This window comes from Chiloscyllium plagiosum, unplaced genomic scaffold, assembly GCF_037043375.1.
Source record: "Chiloscyllium plagiosum isolate Xiang-an unplaced genomic scaffold, Cpla_swu_hap1 HiC_scaffold_25, whole genome shotgun sequence".
NCBI classification, from domain to species: domain Eukaryota; kingdom Metazoa; phylum Chordata; class Chondrichthyes; order Orectolobiformes; family Hemiscylliidae; genus Chiloscyllium; species Chiloscyllium plagiosum.
This window is the reverse complement of record NW_028270163.1, coordinates 33,637,602-33,650,809: the sequence shown is the minus strand read 5'-3', so window position 1 is coordinate 33,650,809 and position 13,208 is coordinate 33,637,602. Positions and strand designations below refer to the sequence as shown.

Genomic DNA, 13,208 nt, shown 5'->3' with positions numbered 1-13,208 from the left:
ATGGTTAATACTGGACAAGGCACGACAGGGCACATAATACTTTTAGAGCTGTAATCGTAAAGCACATTGAATATTAGAAAGAAAAAAATAAGTCTTAAAATGGAAAGAAAGTGATTTTCACAACTGACAATGCAGATTCATTCCAATCTTTGACAGAAGCTCCTGGAATGAGGGAGAAGAATCAAGTAAATGGCCTGGCTATTCTGGGTGTGGCAATTATCTCAGACTGTATCAAAATGCCACTCTGCCCCTATTTTTCCCATTGGGACTGACCTTCACATTCTTAGTTGTGAATTCTGATCCTGGCTCCTTCAGAAACAGTACCCATTCAGTGTAGGATTGTCAGGGCAAGTCAAAATATACACCCTTTTGCAGCAGTGTGTAATGACTGCAGATTTAAATCTCCACCATCACAGCTGGTCACTTTGACAAGGAAACTGGTGACAAAGAAACTGGAAACCATTCAAATGGCAAAAAAGTATTTAAATCCATGAGTTGGAGGAGGCTGAGCAAAGGGTGGAAGGAGAAAAAAGTTTAAAAAGTAAGAAATCAGTTCTGAGAGACAAGAACAGGTTAAAAAGATGAGTCTACCAGAATGATCATGTTCGAGGATCTTTGGAAGAAGGTAGAAGTGGGCTACTCGTGGTTGGTGGACTGAGTTTGGAAGCTGTGGGAGAGGTCAAGGACCTGTGGAGTTCAAAGGAGGGTAAAAGAATTGGAATCCCACCTCTGAAACCGTATATAGATGTAGGTACTCCAACTAACACCTTTGACAGCAGATTTAATTTAAAAAGTTACAGGGAGATCCGAGAGAATAGGGTGTGGCAGGTTTAGAGGGAGAAAGTTAGAATCCAGGAGAGGTGCAGTTATATTGAGACTGCTGGCATTTCCCAATGAAAAGATTGAGAAAAGGTTAGAAACCTAAAAGGAGAACTTTGAAGATAGGAGAAAAGGGATGATGTGGACAATAAGCGTGAAGGCTCTTGGTTACTGATCAGCATGCAAAGGCAAAGGCAATAAGAAATTACTTATTGTGTAAATAATATAATAGCACCTAAGATGCATTGTATATATAAATAAATGGGCATAATTCAACAATTTTAACAAACTGTTGAAGGAAGGAGATCAAACAATTCTGTACCTGTCAAAAAATGCAATGTTGCACAGATGCAATGAAGATGTGAGAAGTGTTTGTTGAAAGAACACTAAAGTATATATTACATAAAAGAATCCAACTAAAACTCTCCTGCAAACAAAAAATGCCCATTCTTTACAAATCATTCCTATCAGGCATTTTCTGTACAATGAGCATTGAACAGAACTATGTCTGGGCAACAGTTCTATTTAAACTGATGTTTCTTTTTTTAGAATACCCATTAAGTGTATTTTTACTGTATTAGGAAATGTAATTGGCATTACAATCCTTGCTAGGTCACACTAAAGGACACAGCTGTGGTTAAGAGAGCAAAGACTAGTTCTATATTTCAAATATTTCATCCGATAAATATTAGCTGAAAATTATCTTGCTTTTTACAGAGTTTAATTTAAGCATATCCAACATAAAGCTTTAAACAGATATTTTGTTGATCTTGATCCTGGTACTCCAGGATCTGCCTGGTTCATTTCTGCTTGCTGCCTGCACTTTGTAGCACCAAATTTGGAACTTTAATTTTTTGGCAAATCTTTAAGTGATATACGTACATGGCTTCAAATCCCATTTATGAAAAATGTTGAATGATTACAGGATTGTAAAGACATTGGAGCTGAGGAAAATGAATTGAGGTGAACAGGGGTTGAGAGATTGAGGAATGGAAAACTGGGGGAGAACACATACAATCAGTAGAATGGGATTGCTGCAGATAGAAATGCAGTTGAAAAGATGTGTAATTGTAAGAGGGGAAATGAAGCAGGAATTGGGTAGTCTGTGACATGTTGGGAAAAGCAACTTGTAGATTATAGCTTTTCCTCTCTCTATTTCTCTTATCCTCTAACCATGCATGTGCCAAAATATGCAATCTGATCTTAACTATCGTTGTGCAACAAAGATCATAGTTACATATTAACTTCAACATATGTGGTGTGCTTTTCACTTAAAACACTCAGTCAATATTGCTCGATGGAAAAAACCCATTATCTTGCCTGTCATAAAGTTAGACCTGTAGGTGGTGCTGTGATAAATTTTTTATAAAGATTAAGAATGTTACATCTTCAAGTCTAGTGCCTCGCGTTGAAGAAATTATAATAGTTGGAGCTTAAACATTTTCATTCCTTCTAATAGGACCAAACATAAAATTTCAGGCTGTGGGGAGATAGAAGTTCTTGGTTGACTTTCTCTGAAGAGATCATTTCCCTGTCTCTGATCTCCCAGCATTCCATCTTTCCCACTCCACCTCATCCATTCTTCTTTCTTGCATGCTTTCTTCCAGTTATTCCCTACCACCATCTTCATTCTCTTGCTCTTAACTCCTTCCATCCTAAACCCTCCCCAACCCATATTCCACAACTGGATCCAATTATTCTCACAACAGCCTATTCTTTCAAACATCAATATTGTATTTGGTGAAATAGCATAAAAGATTGACTACTTCAAGGAATGGAACAGACACTTACTTCTCAATAGTATCATCTTTCTCCTTTGTAGCATCTGCATGGCTCCATTCCATTCGTCGTTTCTCCATTTCAACTGTCTCCAAACTCATTTGCAGTTCACGTATATTGTTTTCCAGCTCTCTAATCTGTTCTGAATGTAATTCCCTTACAGTAGCAAGTTTTGTATCTCTCTCACGAGCAAAACGATCCAATTCACAATGTCTAAAGAAATATTAGAGCTTTTAATTTCAAAGAAAAAGGCAATTACTAAAATAAAAATGTTTCTTTATTTTGAGGGGAATGCGATGGCTTTATGCTACTATTGCTAGACTGTTAAACCAGAGATCAGGCAAAGTTTTGGGGACCTGGCTTCAAACACTACCATGCCAGATAGCGAAAATTGAACTTAATAAAAATTTGTAATAAGAGTCTCATGGCCACCATGAAACCATGGTTGATAATCAAAAAACCCATTTAGTTCTCTAATGTCCTTTAGGCAAGGGATGGGTAATAAATGCTGGCCTAGCCAGCAATGTCCGCACCCAATAAATTAATTTTTAAAAATTTTGAACAATATGCGCATTAGTGTTGAAAATGTCTCTTGTTCATGAACATTGCAGGCTCCTGTAGGAAAAAAAAACAATTAAAAATTTTCCCAGCCTGTTACAATTCATAGCTCAACTGCCTCTTCTTTGCAGTTCACACCAATGCCACATAATATTAAAATATGTCAAATAGTTAGCAGTGCAATCCTTTAAAAGCATGCAGTTCATATAAAATACTTTTCAAAAAATTCAATAGCAGAATGATTCAAAAGTTTAAATTGTGAAATGAAAATCAAACATATGAACTATTAGAACCATAAAATTGGGGTTTGATTTCAGAGCTGAGATAGTGGATCAAGAAACAAGCGGTTTCAGGCTCCGAAACTTTATCATGAATAATTCATGTTCAATGTAGCTGAGGACTGCATCAGATTTAGCTTAATCAAATCCACCATTTGAGCAGTCCAGAGTGATTCATTAGACTAGACTCCTTTGTTTGTGATATTGGAACAAGTGACCGAGGGACAGCTTCTTCAGGAAAATTTCAAAAGGAAGGAATACAATGTTCTCCAAACTTGTCTTAACTGAGAAAAGATTATTAGGACTCAGTGTTGACTCTTAAAATAGTACTCATAGATTTGGACATCATGTAATGACATTCTCAGCAACATCTGCATTTAATGTATAAAAAGTACCGATATATAAAGGTAATGCATTTTGGTAAAACAAACGAGGGCTTACACAACTAAAAGTAGGGATTTGGTAGCACTGGAGAATAGAGAGACCTAGGGGTTCAGGTACATAAGTCTTTGAAGTTTGCATCACACTTGGATAGGTGGTAACGAAGGTGTTTAGCACACTTTCTTTCATTGCTCAGACCTTTGAGTATAGGAGTTGGGATGTTATGTGGAGGTTGTACAAGACCTTGGTGACACCTCTTCTGGAGGACTGTGTACAGTTCTGGTCGTCCTTTTATAGGGAGGATATTATTAAACTGGAGAGGGTTCAGAAGAGACTTACCAGGATGTTGCCGGGAATAGACAGTTTGAGTTAGGAAGAGACTGGGACTTTATTCACTTGAGCTTAGCAGGTTGAGAGATGACCTTATTGAGGTTTATAAAATCATGAGGGGTACAGATAAGGTGAATGATAAGTGTCTTTTCCCTTGGGTGGGAGATTTCAAGACTAGAAAGCATATTTTTAAGATGTGAGGGGAGAGAAGAGAAGGCGAGAAGAGAAGGCGAGAAGAGAAGGCGAGAAGAAGAGAAAGCGAGAAGGCGAGAAGGAGAGAGAAAAGAGAAGAGAGAAGAGAGAGAGAGGAGAGAGAGAGGAGAGAGAGAGGAGAGAGAGAAGAGAGAAAGAGAGAGAGAAGAGAGAAAAAGAGCGAGAGAGAGAAAAAGAGCGAGAGAGAAAGAAAGAGAGAGAAAGAGAGAGAGAGATTTTTAAAAAAAGACTCGGGGCAATTTTTTTTTTACTCAGTAGTTTAGAGTCATAGAGATGTACAGCATGGAAATAGATCCTTCGGTCCAACCTGTCCATGCCGACCAGATATCCCAACTCAATCTAGTCCCACCTGCCAGCACCCGGCCCATATCCCTCCAAACCCTTCCTATTCATATACCCATCCAAATGCCTCTTAAATGTTGCAATTGTACCGGCCTCCACCACTTCCTCTGGCAGCTCATTCCATACACGCACCACTCTCTGCATGAAAAAGTTGCCCCTTCGGTCTCTTTTATATCTTTCCCCTCTCACCCTAAACCTATGTCCTCTAGTTCTGGACTCCCTAACCCCAGGGAAAAGACTTTGTCTATTTATCCTATCCATGCCCCTCATAATTTTGTAAACCTCAATAAGGTCACCCCTCAGCCTCCGACGCTCCACTGAAAACAGCCCCAGCCTGTTCAGCCTCTCCCTATAGCTCAAATCCTCCAACTCTGGCAACATCCTTGTAAATCTTTTCTGAACCCTTTCAAGTTTCACAACATCTTTCCGATAGGAAGGAGACCAGAACTGCAAGCATTATTCCAACAGTGGCCTGACCAATGTCCTGTACAGCCGCAACATGACCTCCCAACTCCTGTACTCCAGACTCTGACGTTTACAAAACGCCTTCTTCACTATCCTATCTACCTGCGACTCCACTTTCAAGGAGCTATTAACCTGCACTCCAAGGTTTCTTTGTTCAGCAATACTCCCTAGGACCTTACCATTAAGTGTATAAGTTGTCCTAAGATTGGCTTTCCCAAAATGTAGCACTTTGCATTTATCCGAATTAAACTCCATTTGCCACTTCTCAGCCCAATGGTCCATCTCGTCCAGATCCTGTTGTAATCTGAGGTAGCCCTCTTCGCTGTCCACTACACCTCCAATTTGGGTGTCATCTGCAAACTTGCTAACTGTACCTCTTGTGCTCGCATCCAAATCATTTAAATAAATGACAAAAAGTAGAGGACCCAGCACCGATCCTTGTAGCACTCCACTGGTCATGGGCCTCCAGTCTGAAAAACAACCCTCCACCACCATCCTCTGTCTTCTACCTTTCAGCCAGTTCTGTATCCAAATGGCTAGTTCTCCCTGTGTTCCATGAGATCTAACCTTGCTAATCAGTCTCCCATGGGGAACCTTGTCGAACGCCTTACTGAAGTCCATATAGATTACATCTGCTGCTCTGCCCTCATCAATCTTGTTTGTTACTTCTTCAAAAAACTCAATCAAATTTGACAGACATGATTTCCCACGCACAAAGCCATGTTCACTATCCCTAATCAGTCCTTGCCTTTCCAAATACATGTACATCCTGTCCCTCAGGATTCCCTCCAACAACATGCCCACCACTGAGGTCAGGCTCACCGGTCTATAGTTCCCTGGCTTGTCCTTACCACCCTTCTTAAACAGTGGTACCACATTTACCAACCTCCAGTCTTCTGGCACCTCACCTGTGACTATCGATGATACAAATATCTCAGCAAGAGGCCCAGCAATTACTTCTCTAGCTTCCCACAGAGTTCTCGGGTACACCTGATCAGGTCCTGGGGATTTATCCACCTTTAACCGTTTCAAGACATCAGCACTTTCTCCTCTGTAATCTGGACAGTGGAATGAAATTTCAGAGGACGTGGTAGATTCAGATATAGTTTAAAAGACATTTGGATGAGTACATGAATAAGAAATGTTTGGAGGGATATGGGCCAAGTGCAGGCAGGTGGGACTAGTTTACAGTTGGGATGGGCTTGTTGGACCAAAGGGTCCGTTTCTGTGCTGAATGACTCTTTGGTTAATCCTCAGTATGGATGATATAAAGTCAAACGCCAAATAAAGAAAAAGTATTTTAACTTCAATTCAGATACATGCATTTAAATATTTTGCTTGTTACAATCAACATAGACACAAATTATCAAATTTTGTTTCAAACATTGTAGCCATCACGACTTGCCTATTTCAATGCTGTCCTGGCCAGCTTTCAAACTACAGCTCACCCAAAATTAGTTTTGCTGCTATAATCCTAATTCACACAAGTCCTGTTCAACTTTCACTTCTATGTTCACTGATCTACAGTAGCTTATGATTCAGGAACCCTTCTAATTTAAAAATGTCACCCTTGTTTTCAAATCCTCTCATAGCTCAGCCATACCATCTCGGAAATATCCTCCAACCCTACAAACCAATGAGATCTCAGACTCATTCTAATTTTGGTCTCTTGCACACTCACAATTTTCAATAATGGCAGGTTGACTGGTTCGATATATAAAATCAAGTTAATGTTGCATTCTACATGGCAAAGGCTACATGCCAACCAATCAGCACTCCTCTCATATAGTATAAATTTTGTTTTGCCCCTTTATTCTTATTCTTGTGAATTGTTCTGAAGCGTGAAAGTTGAGAAGTTTCAAATGTGTCTTTTCATGATCGCAATCTTGATTTAAGCCCACTGAAGTTGGCTGCTGACTATTAAATGGATGACACATTCATGGGTTTAGAAACATAGACACATTCAAAACATATTGACTACAGACAGCAAAGACTTTGACATTTCCCCATTGCTACCTGTAAAAACTCCTTGAATGATTATCATTTATAAGAGTACAGCCACTTTGTGAGGTTTTGGTATGGATAAAGCATGTTTTGAACTGTCACCTATCACCACCTCCCTGAAGTTAAATCGCCTGACAATACCCACCATCAGGGAGGGGATTTATATTGATAGAACTATATACCTGAAAAACAACATGCATGTATGTAAATGGTTTTTAAAAACCCACTTTTATAGTCTCTCTAAGGTTTTTGCCTCTTTTCTGGAGAATTTTCCAGAGACATTTTGTCCAAAATTATTCAAATTTAGAATATGTCTAAAGTTGTAGGTCTTGAGGATCTCAATTTTCAGGAGAGGTTGTTCAGGGCCACTTAGTAAGCGTCAGAAGAACTTACTCCAGGGCTCAGATTCTTTGGTTTGTGTTGGGAATTGCTGGGTCAAACCAGGAGCAAGAGTGAAGAAGGGTGTTTTGGGTTGGTTCCAGAGATCCACAAAGACACTTTAACATGGTTACTCATCTGCAATGGGGTGGGTGCATCAGGAAAAACTAATTGTGGAGCAAGAATTTTAACCACATTAAACCAATTACTTGAATATATCATGACAATGATACCTGCTTCAGATGTGGGTAAAGAAGCGATAATTTGTCCTCATCGAGAATGGTGGGTAGCACTGCATACTTCAGACAGAAGCGGACTGATGTTATGCCTTATTTTTGAGCCCGGGTTATCTAAGCAGTGCTTTAAGAAGGGCATTGTATGACAATTCTTGGCAATGTATCCATTTAAAGGAATGACCAGTAGTACTGAATTCAGAAGACAGCCTGATAATCATAAGTAGATGTGTTTACACACTCCGTACAATTCCAATACTATGTTTTACTTCTCTAAAAGGCTGAATGAATGGTTCCAAAGAGGAGCCTTGAAGCTATTGCAGTGACAAATGATCAAACATTTGAGAAGAATTGGTGTGGCACTTATCTGGGATAAACAATACAATCCATCGCATATGACCCTACATAATAGATTTAAAATAAACAGCTGTTGTAGAAATTTTAAATACCAACATTTCTGAAAGGGATAACAATATCTTGAAACTACAATAGCGCAGACAATATAAATCTCACCGACAGAGAATTGGAACTACTCAAACTATTTATGAAAAAATGTTATCATGAAGTTAGAAGGGCTGATTGAGTTCAGTGGGGGAGCACTTTGGGGCCAGTGACTATAATCCTATTAGCATTAAAATAGTGATGGAAAAGAATAGACTAGATCTAAAAGTTGAGTTCGAAATTGGAGGAAGGCAAACTTTGACGGTATGAGCAAGATATTTCAAAAGCTGATTGGGGGCAGATGTTCGCAAGCTAAAGGGATGTCTGGAAAATGGAAAGCCTTCAGAAATGAGATAATATGAGTGCAGAGACAGTATATACCTGTTAGGGTAAGTGGAAAGGCTGGTAGGTGTAGGGAATGCTGGATGACAAGAGAAATTGAGGTTTTGGTTAAGAAAAAGAAGGAAGCATATGACAAGTCTAGACAGGAGAGATTTAGTGAATCCTTAGAAGAGTACAGAGGAACCTCGATTATCAGCATATCAATTATCTGAATTTCGGATTATCCGAAGGAGATCTTGAGGTCTCGATTGAGACATTACGTCAATGAGCTGTTTCAACCCTGATCGCGTCTTTTGTTTATAGGTACGATGATTAAAAACTAACTCAGCTCACTGAAATGCTGCCGAGAATAGTCCTGAACAGTCCAGGCACCGTCCGACCTCCTGCCCTCTCTCTCTCCCCGACTCTTTCCCTGGAGTGTACCATAAACCCCCTCCCCTTCCCTTCCCCAGATAATCTCTCCAATATTGTCCTGTAAAGGGCAGAGGTGGAAACTGTCAAAAAGTTGCAGTAGAAAGTTGTGTGACCTATTTGGAGACTTACCTCACAAAGGCAGTAGCAGTCTTACTGTTGGTGTACAGTCTGGCTGCCTGGGGGGGGGGGGGGGGGGGGGCGGAAAGAGGGATGTTCAGCTGGGACACAGACGGGTGACAGACAGAGGGTGGGGGTGGACGGGCGTTGAGGGGGCGGGGATGGGGTCGAGTGGAGGGGTCAAGTAGGTTTGGGGGTGGGCAGGCAGGATTGGGGGGGCGGGCGGGAGTGGACAGGGTTGGGGGCACGGGGTGGGAGCAGAACAGGGATTAGAGGTGGGAGCGGATGTGGGGGGGGGGTGTTTGGGGGACGTGTTGAGGCCTCGCATGCCATGTGCTGCTGTCTAGTCTCCTGAACGGGGAGCAGACTTCACAGAAAACTCCAAGTCCCAGAGGAAATCAATTAAACAAATAATCAATTATCCAAATGAAATAGTGCATGCCCATCTCATTTGGGTAATCGCGGTTCCTCTGTATAAAGGCAGTAGGAGTAAACTTAGGGAGGTCAGGAGGGCAAAATGGGGACATGAGATAGCTTTGGCAAATAGGATTAAGGAGAATCCAAAGGGTTTTTATAAATATATTGAGGACAAAAGGGTAACTAGGGAGAGAATAGGGTCCCTCAAAGATCAGCAAGGCGGCCTTTGTGTGCAGCCACAGGAGATGGGGGAAGATACTAAATGAGTATTTTGCATCAGTATTTACTGTAGAGAAGGAAATGGGAGGTATAGAATGTGGGGAAATAGATGGTGACATCTTGAAAAATGTCCAAATTACAGAGGAGGAAGTGCTGAATGTCTTGATAAATCTGGTTAAATCTCCAGGACCTGATCAGGTGTACCCTAGAACTCTGTTTGAAGTTAGGGAAGTGATTTCTGCGCCCCTTGCTGAGATATTTCTATCATCAATAGGCGAGGTGTCGGAAGACTGGAGGGTGGCTAACATGGTGCCACTATTTAAGAAAGGTGGTAAGGACAAGCCAGGGAACTATAGACCAGTGAGCCTGACATCCATGGTGGGCAAGTTGTTAGAGGGTATTTGGAAAAACAGGCAAGGACTGATTAGGGATAAGCAGCATGGCTTTGTGCGTGGGAGGTCATGACTCACGAACTTGATTCAGTTTTTTTGAAGAAGTAACAAAGAGGATTGATGAGGGCAGAGCAGTAGACATGATCTATATGGACTTCAGTAAGGCGTTCAACAAGATTCCCCATGACAGACTGGTTAGCAAGGTTAGACCTCATGGAATACAGGGAGAACTAGCCATTTGGGATACAGAACTGGCTCAAAAGGTAGAAGACAGAGGGTGGTGGTGGAAGGTTGCTTTTCGGACTGGAGGCCTCTGACCAGTGGTGTACCACAAGGATCAGTGCTTGGGTCTATTGCTTTTCATAGTTTATATAAATGATTTGGATGTGAACATAGGAGGTATAGTTAGTAAGTTTGCAGCTGACACCAAAATTGGAGATGTAGTGGACAGTGAAGGAGGTTACCTCAGATTACACCAGGATGTTGATCAGATGGGACAATGGGTTGGAGAAGTGGCAGATGGAATTTAATTTAGATAAATGTGAGATGCTGCAATTTGGAAAAGCAAATCAGAGCAAGACTTATACACTTAATTCCAAGGTCCTGGGGACTATTCCTGAACAAAGAGATCTTGGAGTGCAGGTTCATAATTCCTTGAAAGAAGATTACATTACATTACAGTGTGGAAACAGGCCCTTCGGCCCAACAAGTCCACACCGACCCGCCGAAGCGCAACCCACCCATACCCCTACATTTACCCCTTACCTAACACTATGGGCAATTTAGCATGGCCAATTCACCTTACCTGCACATCTTTGGACTGTGGGAGGAAACTGGAGCACCCGGAGGAAACCCACGCAGACACGGGGAGAACGTGCAAACTCCACACAGTCAGTCGCCTGAGGCGGGAATTGAACCCAGGATCTCTGGCGCTGTGAGGCAGCAGTGCTAACCACTGTGCCACCGTGCCGCCCATAGTCGCAGGTAAATAGGTTAGTGAAGGAGGCAATTAGTATGCTTTCCTCTATTAGTCATAACATTGAGTAAAGGAGTTGGGAGGTCACATTGCAATTGTACAGAATATTGGTTAGGCCATTTTTGGAATATTGCGTGCAGTTCTGGTCTCTTTCCTACTGGAAGGATGCTGTGAAACTTCAAAGGGTTCAGAAAAGATTTACAAGGATGTTGCCAGGGTTGGACGATTTGAGCTTTAGGGAGAGGTTGAATAGACTATAGCTGTTTTCCCTGGAGTGTTGGAGGCTGAGGGGTGATTTTAGAGGTTTATAAAATCATGAGGGGCATGGATAGGATAAACAGACAAGGTCTTTTCCTGGGGATGGGGGAGTCCAGATCTAGAGGGCATAGGTTCAGCCTCCGACACTCCAGGGCAAAACAGCCCCAGTCTATTCAGCCTCTCCCTGTAGCTAAAATCCTCCAACACTGGCAACAACCTTGCAAATCTTTTCTGCACCCTTTCAAGTCTCACAACATCCTTCCGATAGGAAAGAGACCAGAATTGCACACAATACTCCAATCGTGGGGTTTGCTTTACAATAATCAATGATAATTTCATGGTTGCCATCACTGAAATTAGCATTTAACTCCAAAAAGTTATTCACTGAATTTAAATTTTATTAGCTGTAACATGGGGGGGAAAAGTGAGGACTGCAGATGCTGGAGATCAGAGCTGAAAAATGTGTTGCTGGAAAAGCGCAGGAGGTCATGCAGCATCCAAGGAGAAGGAGAATCGATGTTTCAGGCATGAGCGCTTCTTCAGGAATCCTGAAGATTCCTGAAGAAGGGCTCATGCCCGAAACGTCAATTCTCCTGCTCCCTGGATGCTGCCTGACCTTCTGCGCTTTTCCAGCAACACATTTTTAGCTGTAACATGCCCCAGGGAACTTGCCTGGATTTCTGGATTACTACTCCATTGACATTATCACTATGTCACCTCAATATGTAAGAAGGAAAGCAGTTAATTAAGAAACACTGCACAAAGTTGATGATCGAGTCATCTATCTAATTGTCATCAATGGGAGCTTTATGTATGAGATTTGGTTGTTGCATTTCCTACATTATAACAGTTATTATGCATTGAAAATATTTAAACAGTAAAATGTATTAGGATGACCTTAGGTTGTCAACAGTGCAATAAAAATATCAAATATGCACTTTTGCTTCACTGAAAAATATCTACTAAAATTACTGTTTTATGTACTTTAGATATCTGACAGTCATTCAAGGTAGATCACCTGGTAGCTGGATGTACAGTAGTAATTTCTGGTTTGGGAGTCTGTAGATGAATGTTGTACCTTGAAGGAGTCCCCTATAGAAAAGTTTAAGAACTAACATACAAGATGCTATTTGCATACATTAAACTGCCTACAACCTGACATTCATAACACGCTCTTTGGAATTTGGAGACTAATGCTCTAATTATCATAAGCATAAATGCTACTGGCATTACGTCCAAGCATAAGTACCTTATATATTCTTTCCAGTAAAACAATCAAAGCCATCTTTTAACAGTTCCCTCATCCAGGTTTGTTGTCAGACTTCAGACTAAGTCACATGACTTCCCTCATTTTTACCATAAATTTCACAGTCCAAAAACCTAACCGTCTTATAAATCTCATATATAACCGTGGTGTTGTACTATTAACTTGGAACAGGAAGTGCTAATGGAATTCAGCATGGATTCTCAAGGAGAGAATAAGTGCATAATGTGGTCCTGTGTTTATTTAATGCAGTCAAGATCACTAATTATCGACTGTGGATAGAGAGCATGCATTCTCATGTGTGTGCTACTTTTACTTTGCTTAGTTAGGCTCGATAGGTTTCTATATACAGAGGAACCTCAATTATCCAAACAACACAGGCAGGGAGTATTTTGTTCGGATAATCGAATGCTGGATAACACAGTTTAGCCAAGCATCGGGACCTTGCGATCTTGTCCAGATAATCCAAAAATTGGATATTTGAATGCCAGATAATTGAGGTTCCTCTGTATACACTTGTGGCATTAATTAAACTGAACCAATGTGCCAGACATCAATAAAACTTTAGGGGACATGCATGAAATTCAA

General features: G+C 41.0%; 1 protein-coding gene and 1 long non-coding RNA gene across 7 annotated transcripts in view; one reads left to right on the top strand and one right to left on the bottom strand.

The window, feature by feature from the left end:
* The window catches only part of ccdc57 (coiled-coil domain containing 57), a 188,458-nt gene that overhangs the window by 89,749 nt on the left and 85,501 nt on the right, over positions 1-13,208 (bottom strand). For all 6 annotated transcript variants that reach the window (XM_088000590.1, XM_043714704.2, XM_043714702.2 and 3 more), the window contains one exon: positions 2,611-2,811. In XM_088000590.1, the coding sequence (XP_087856716.1) occupies positions 2,611-2,811 (201 nt within the window). The remainder of the gene's footprint in view (positions 1-2,610; positions 2,812-13,208) is intronic.
* The window catches only part of LOC122562133 (uncharacterized), a 147,173-nt gene that overhangs the window by 103,723 nt on the left and 30,242 nt on the right, over positions 1-13,208 (top strand). The gene's annotated exons all lie outside the window — the stretch shown is intronic.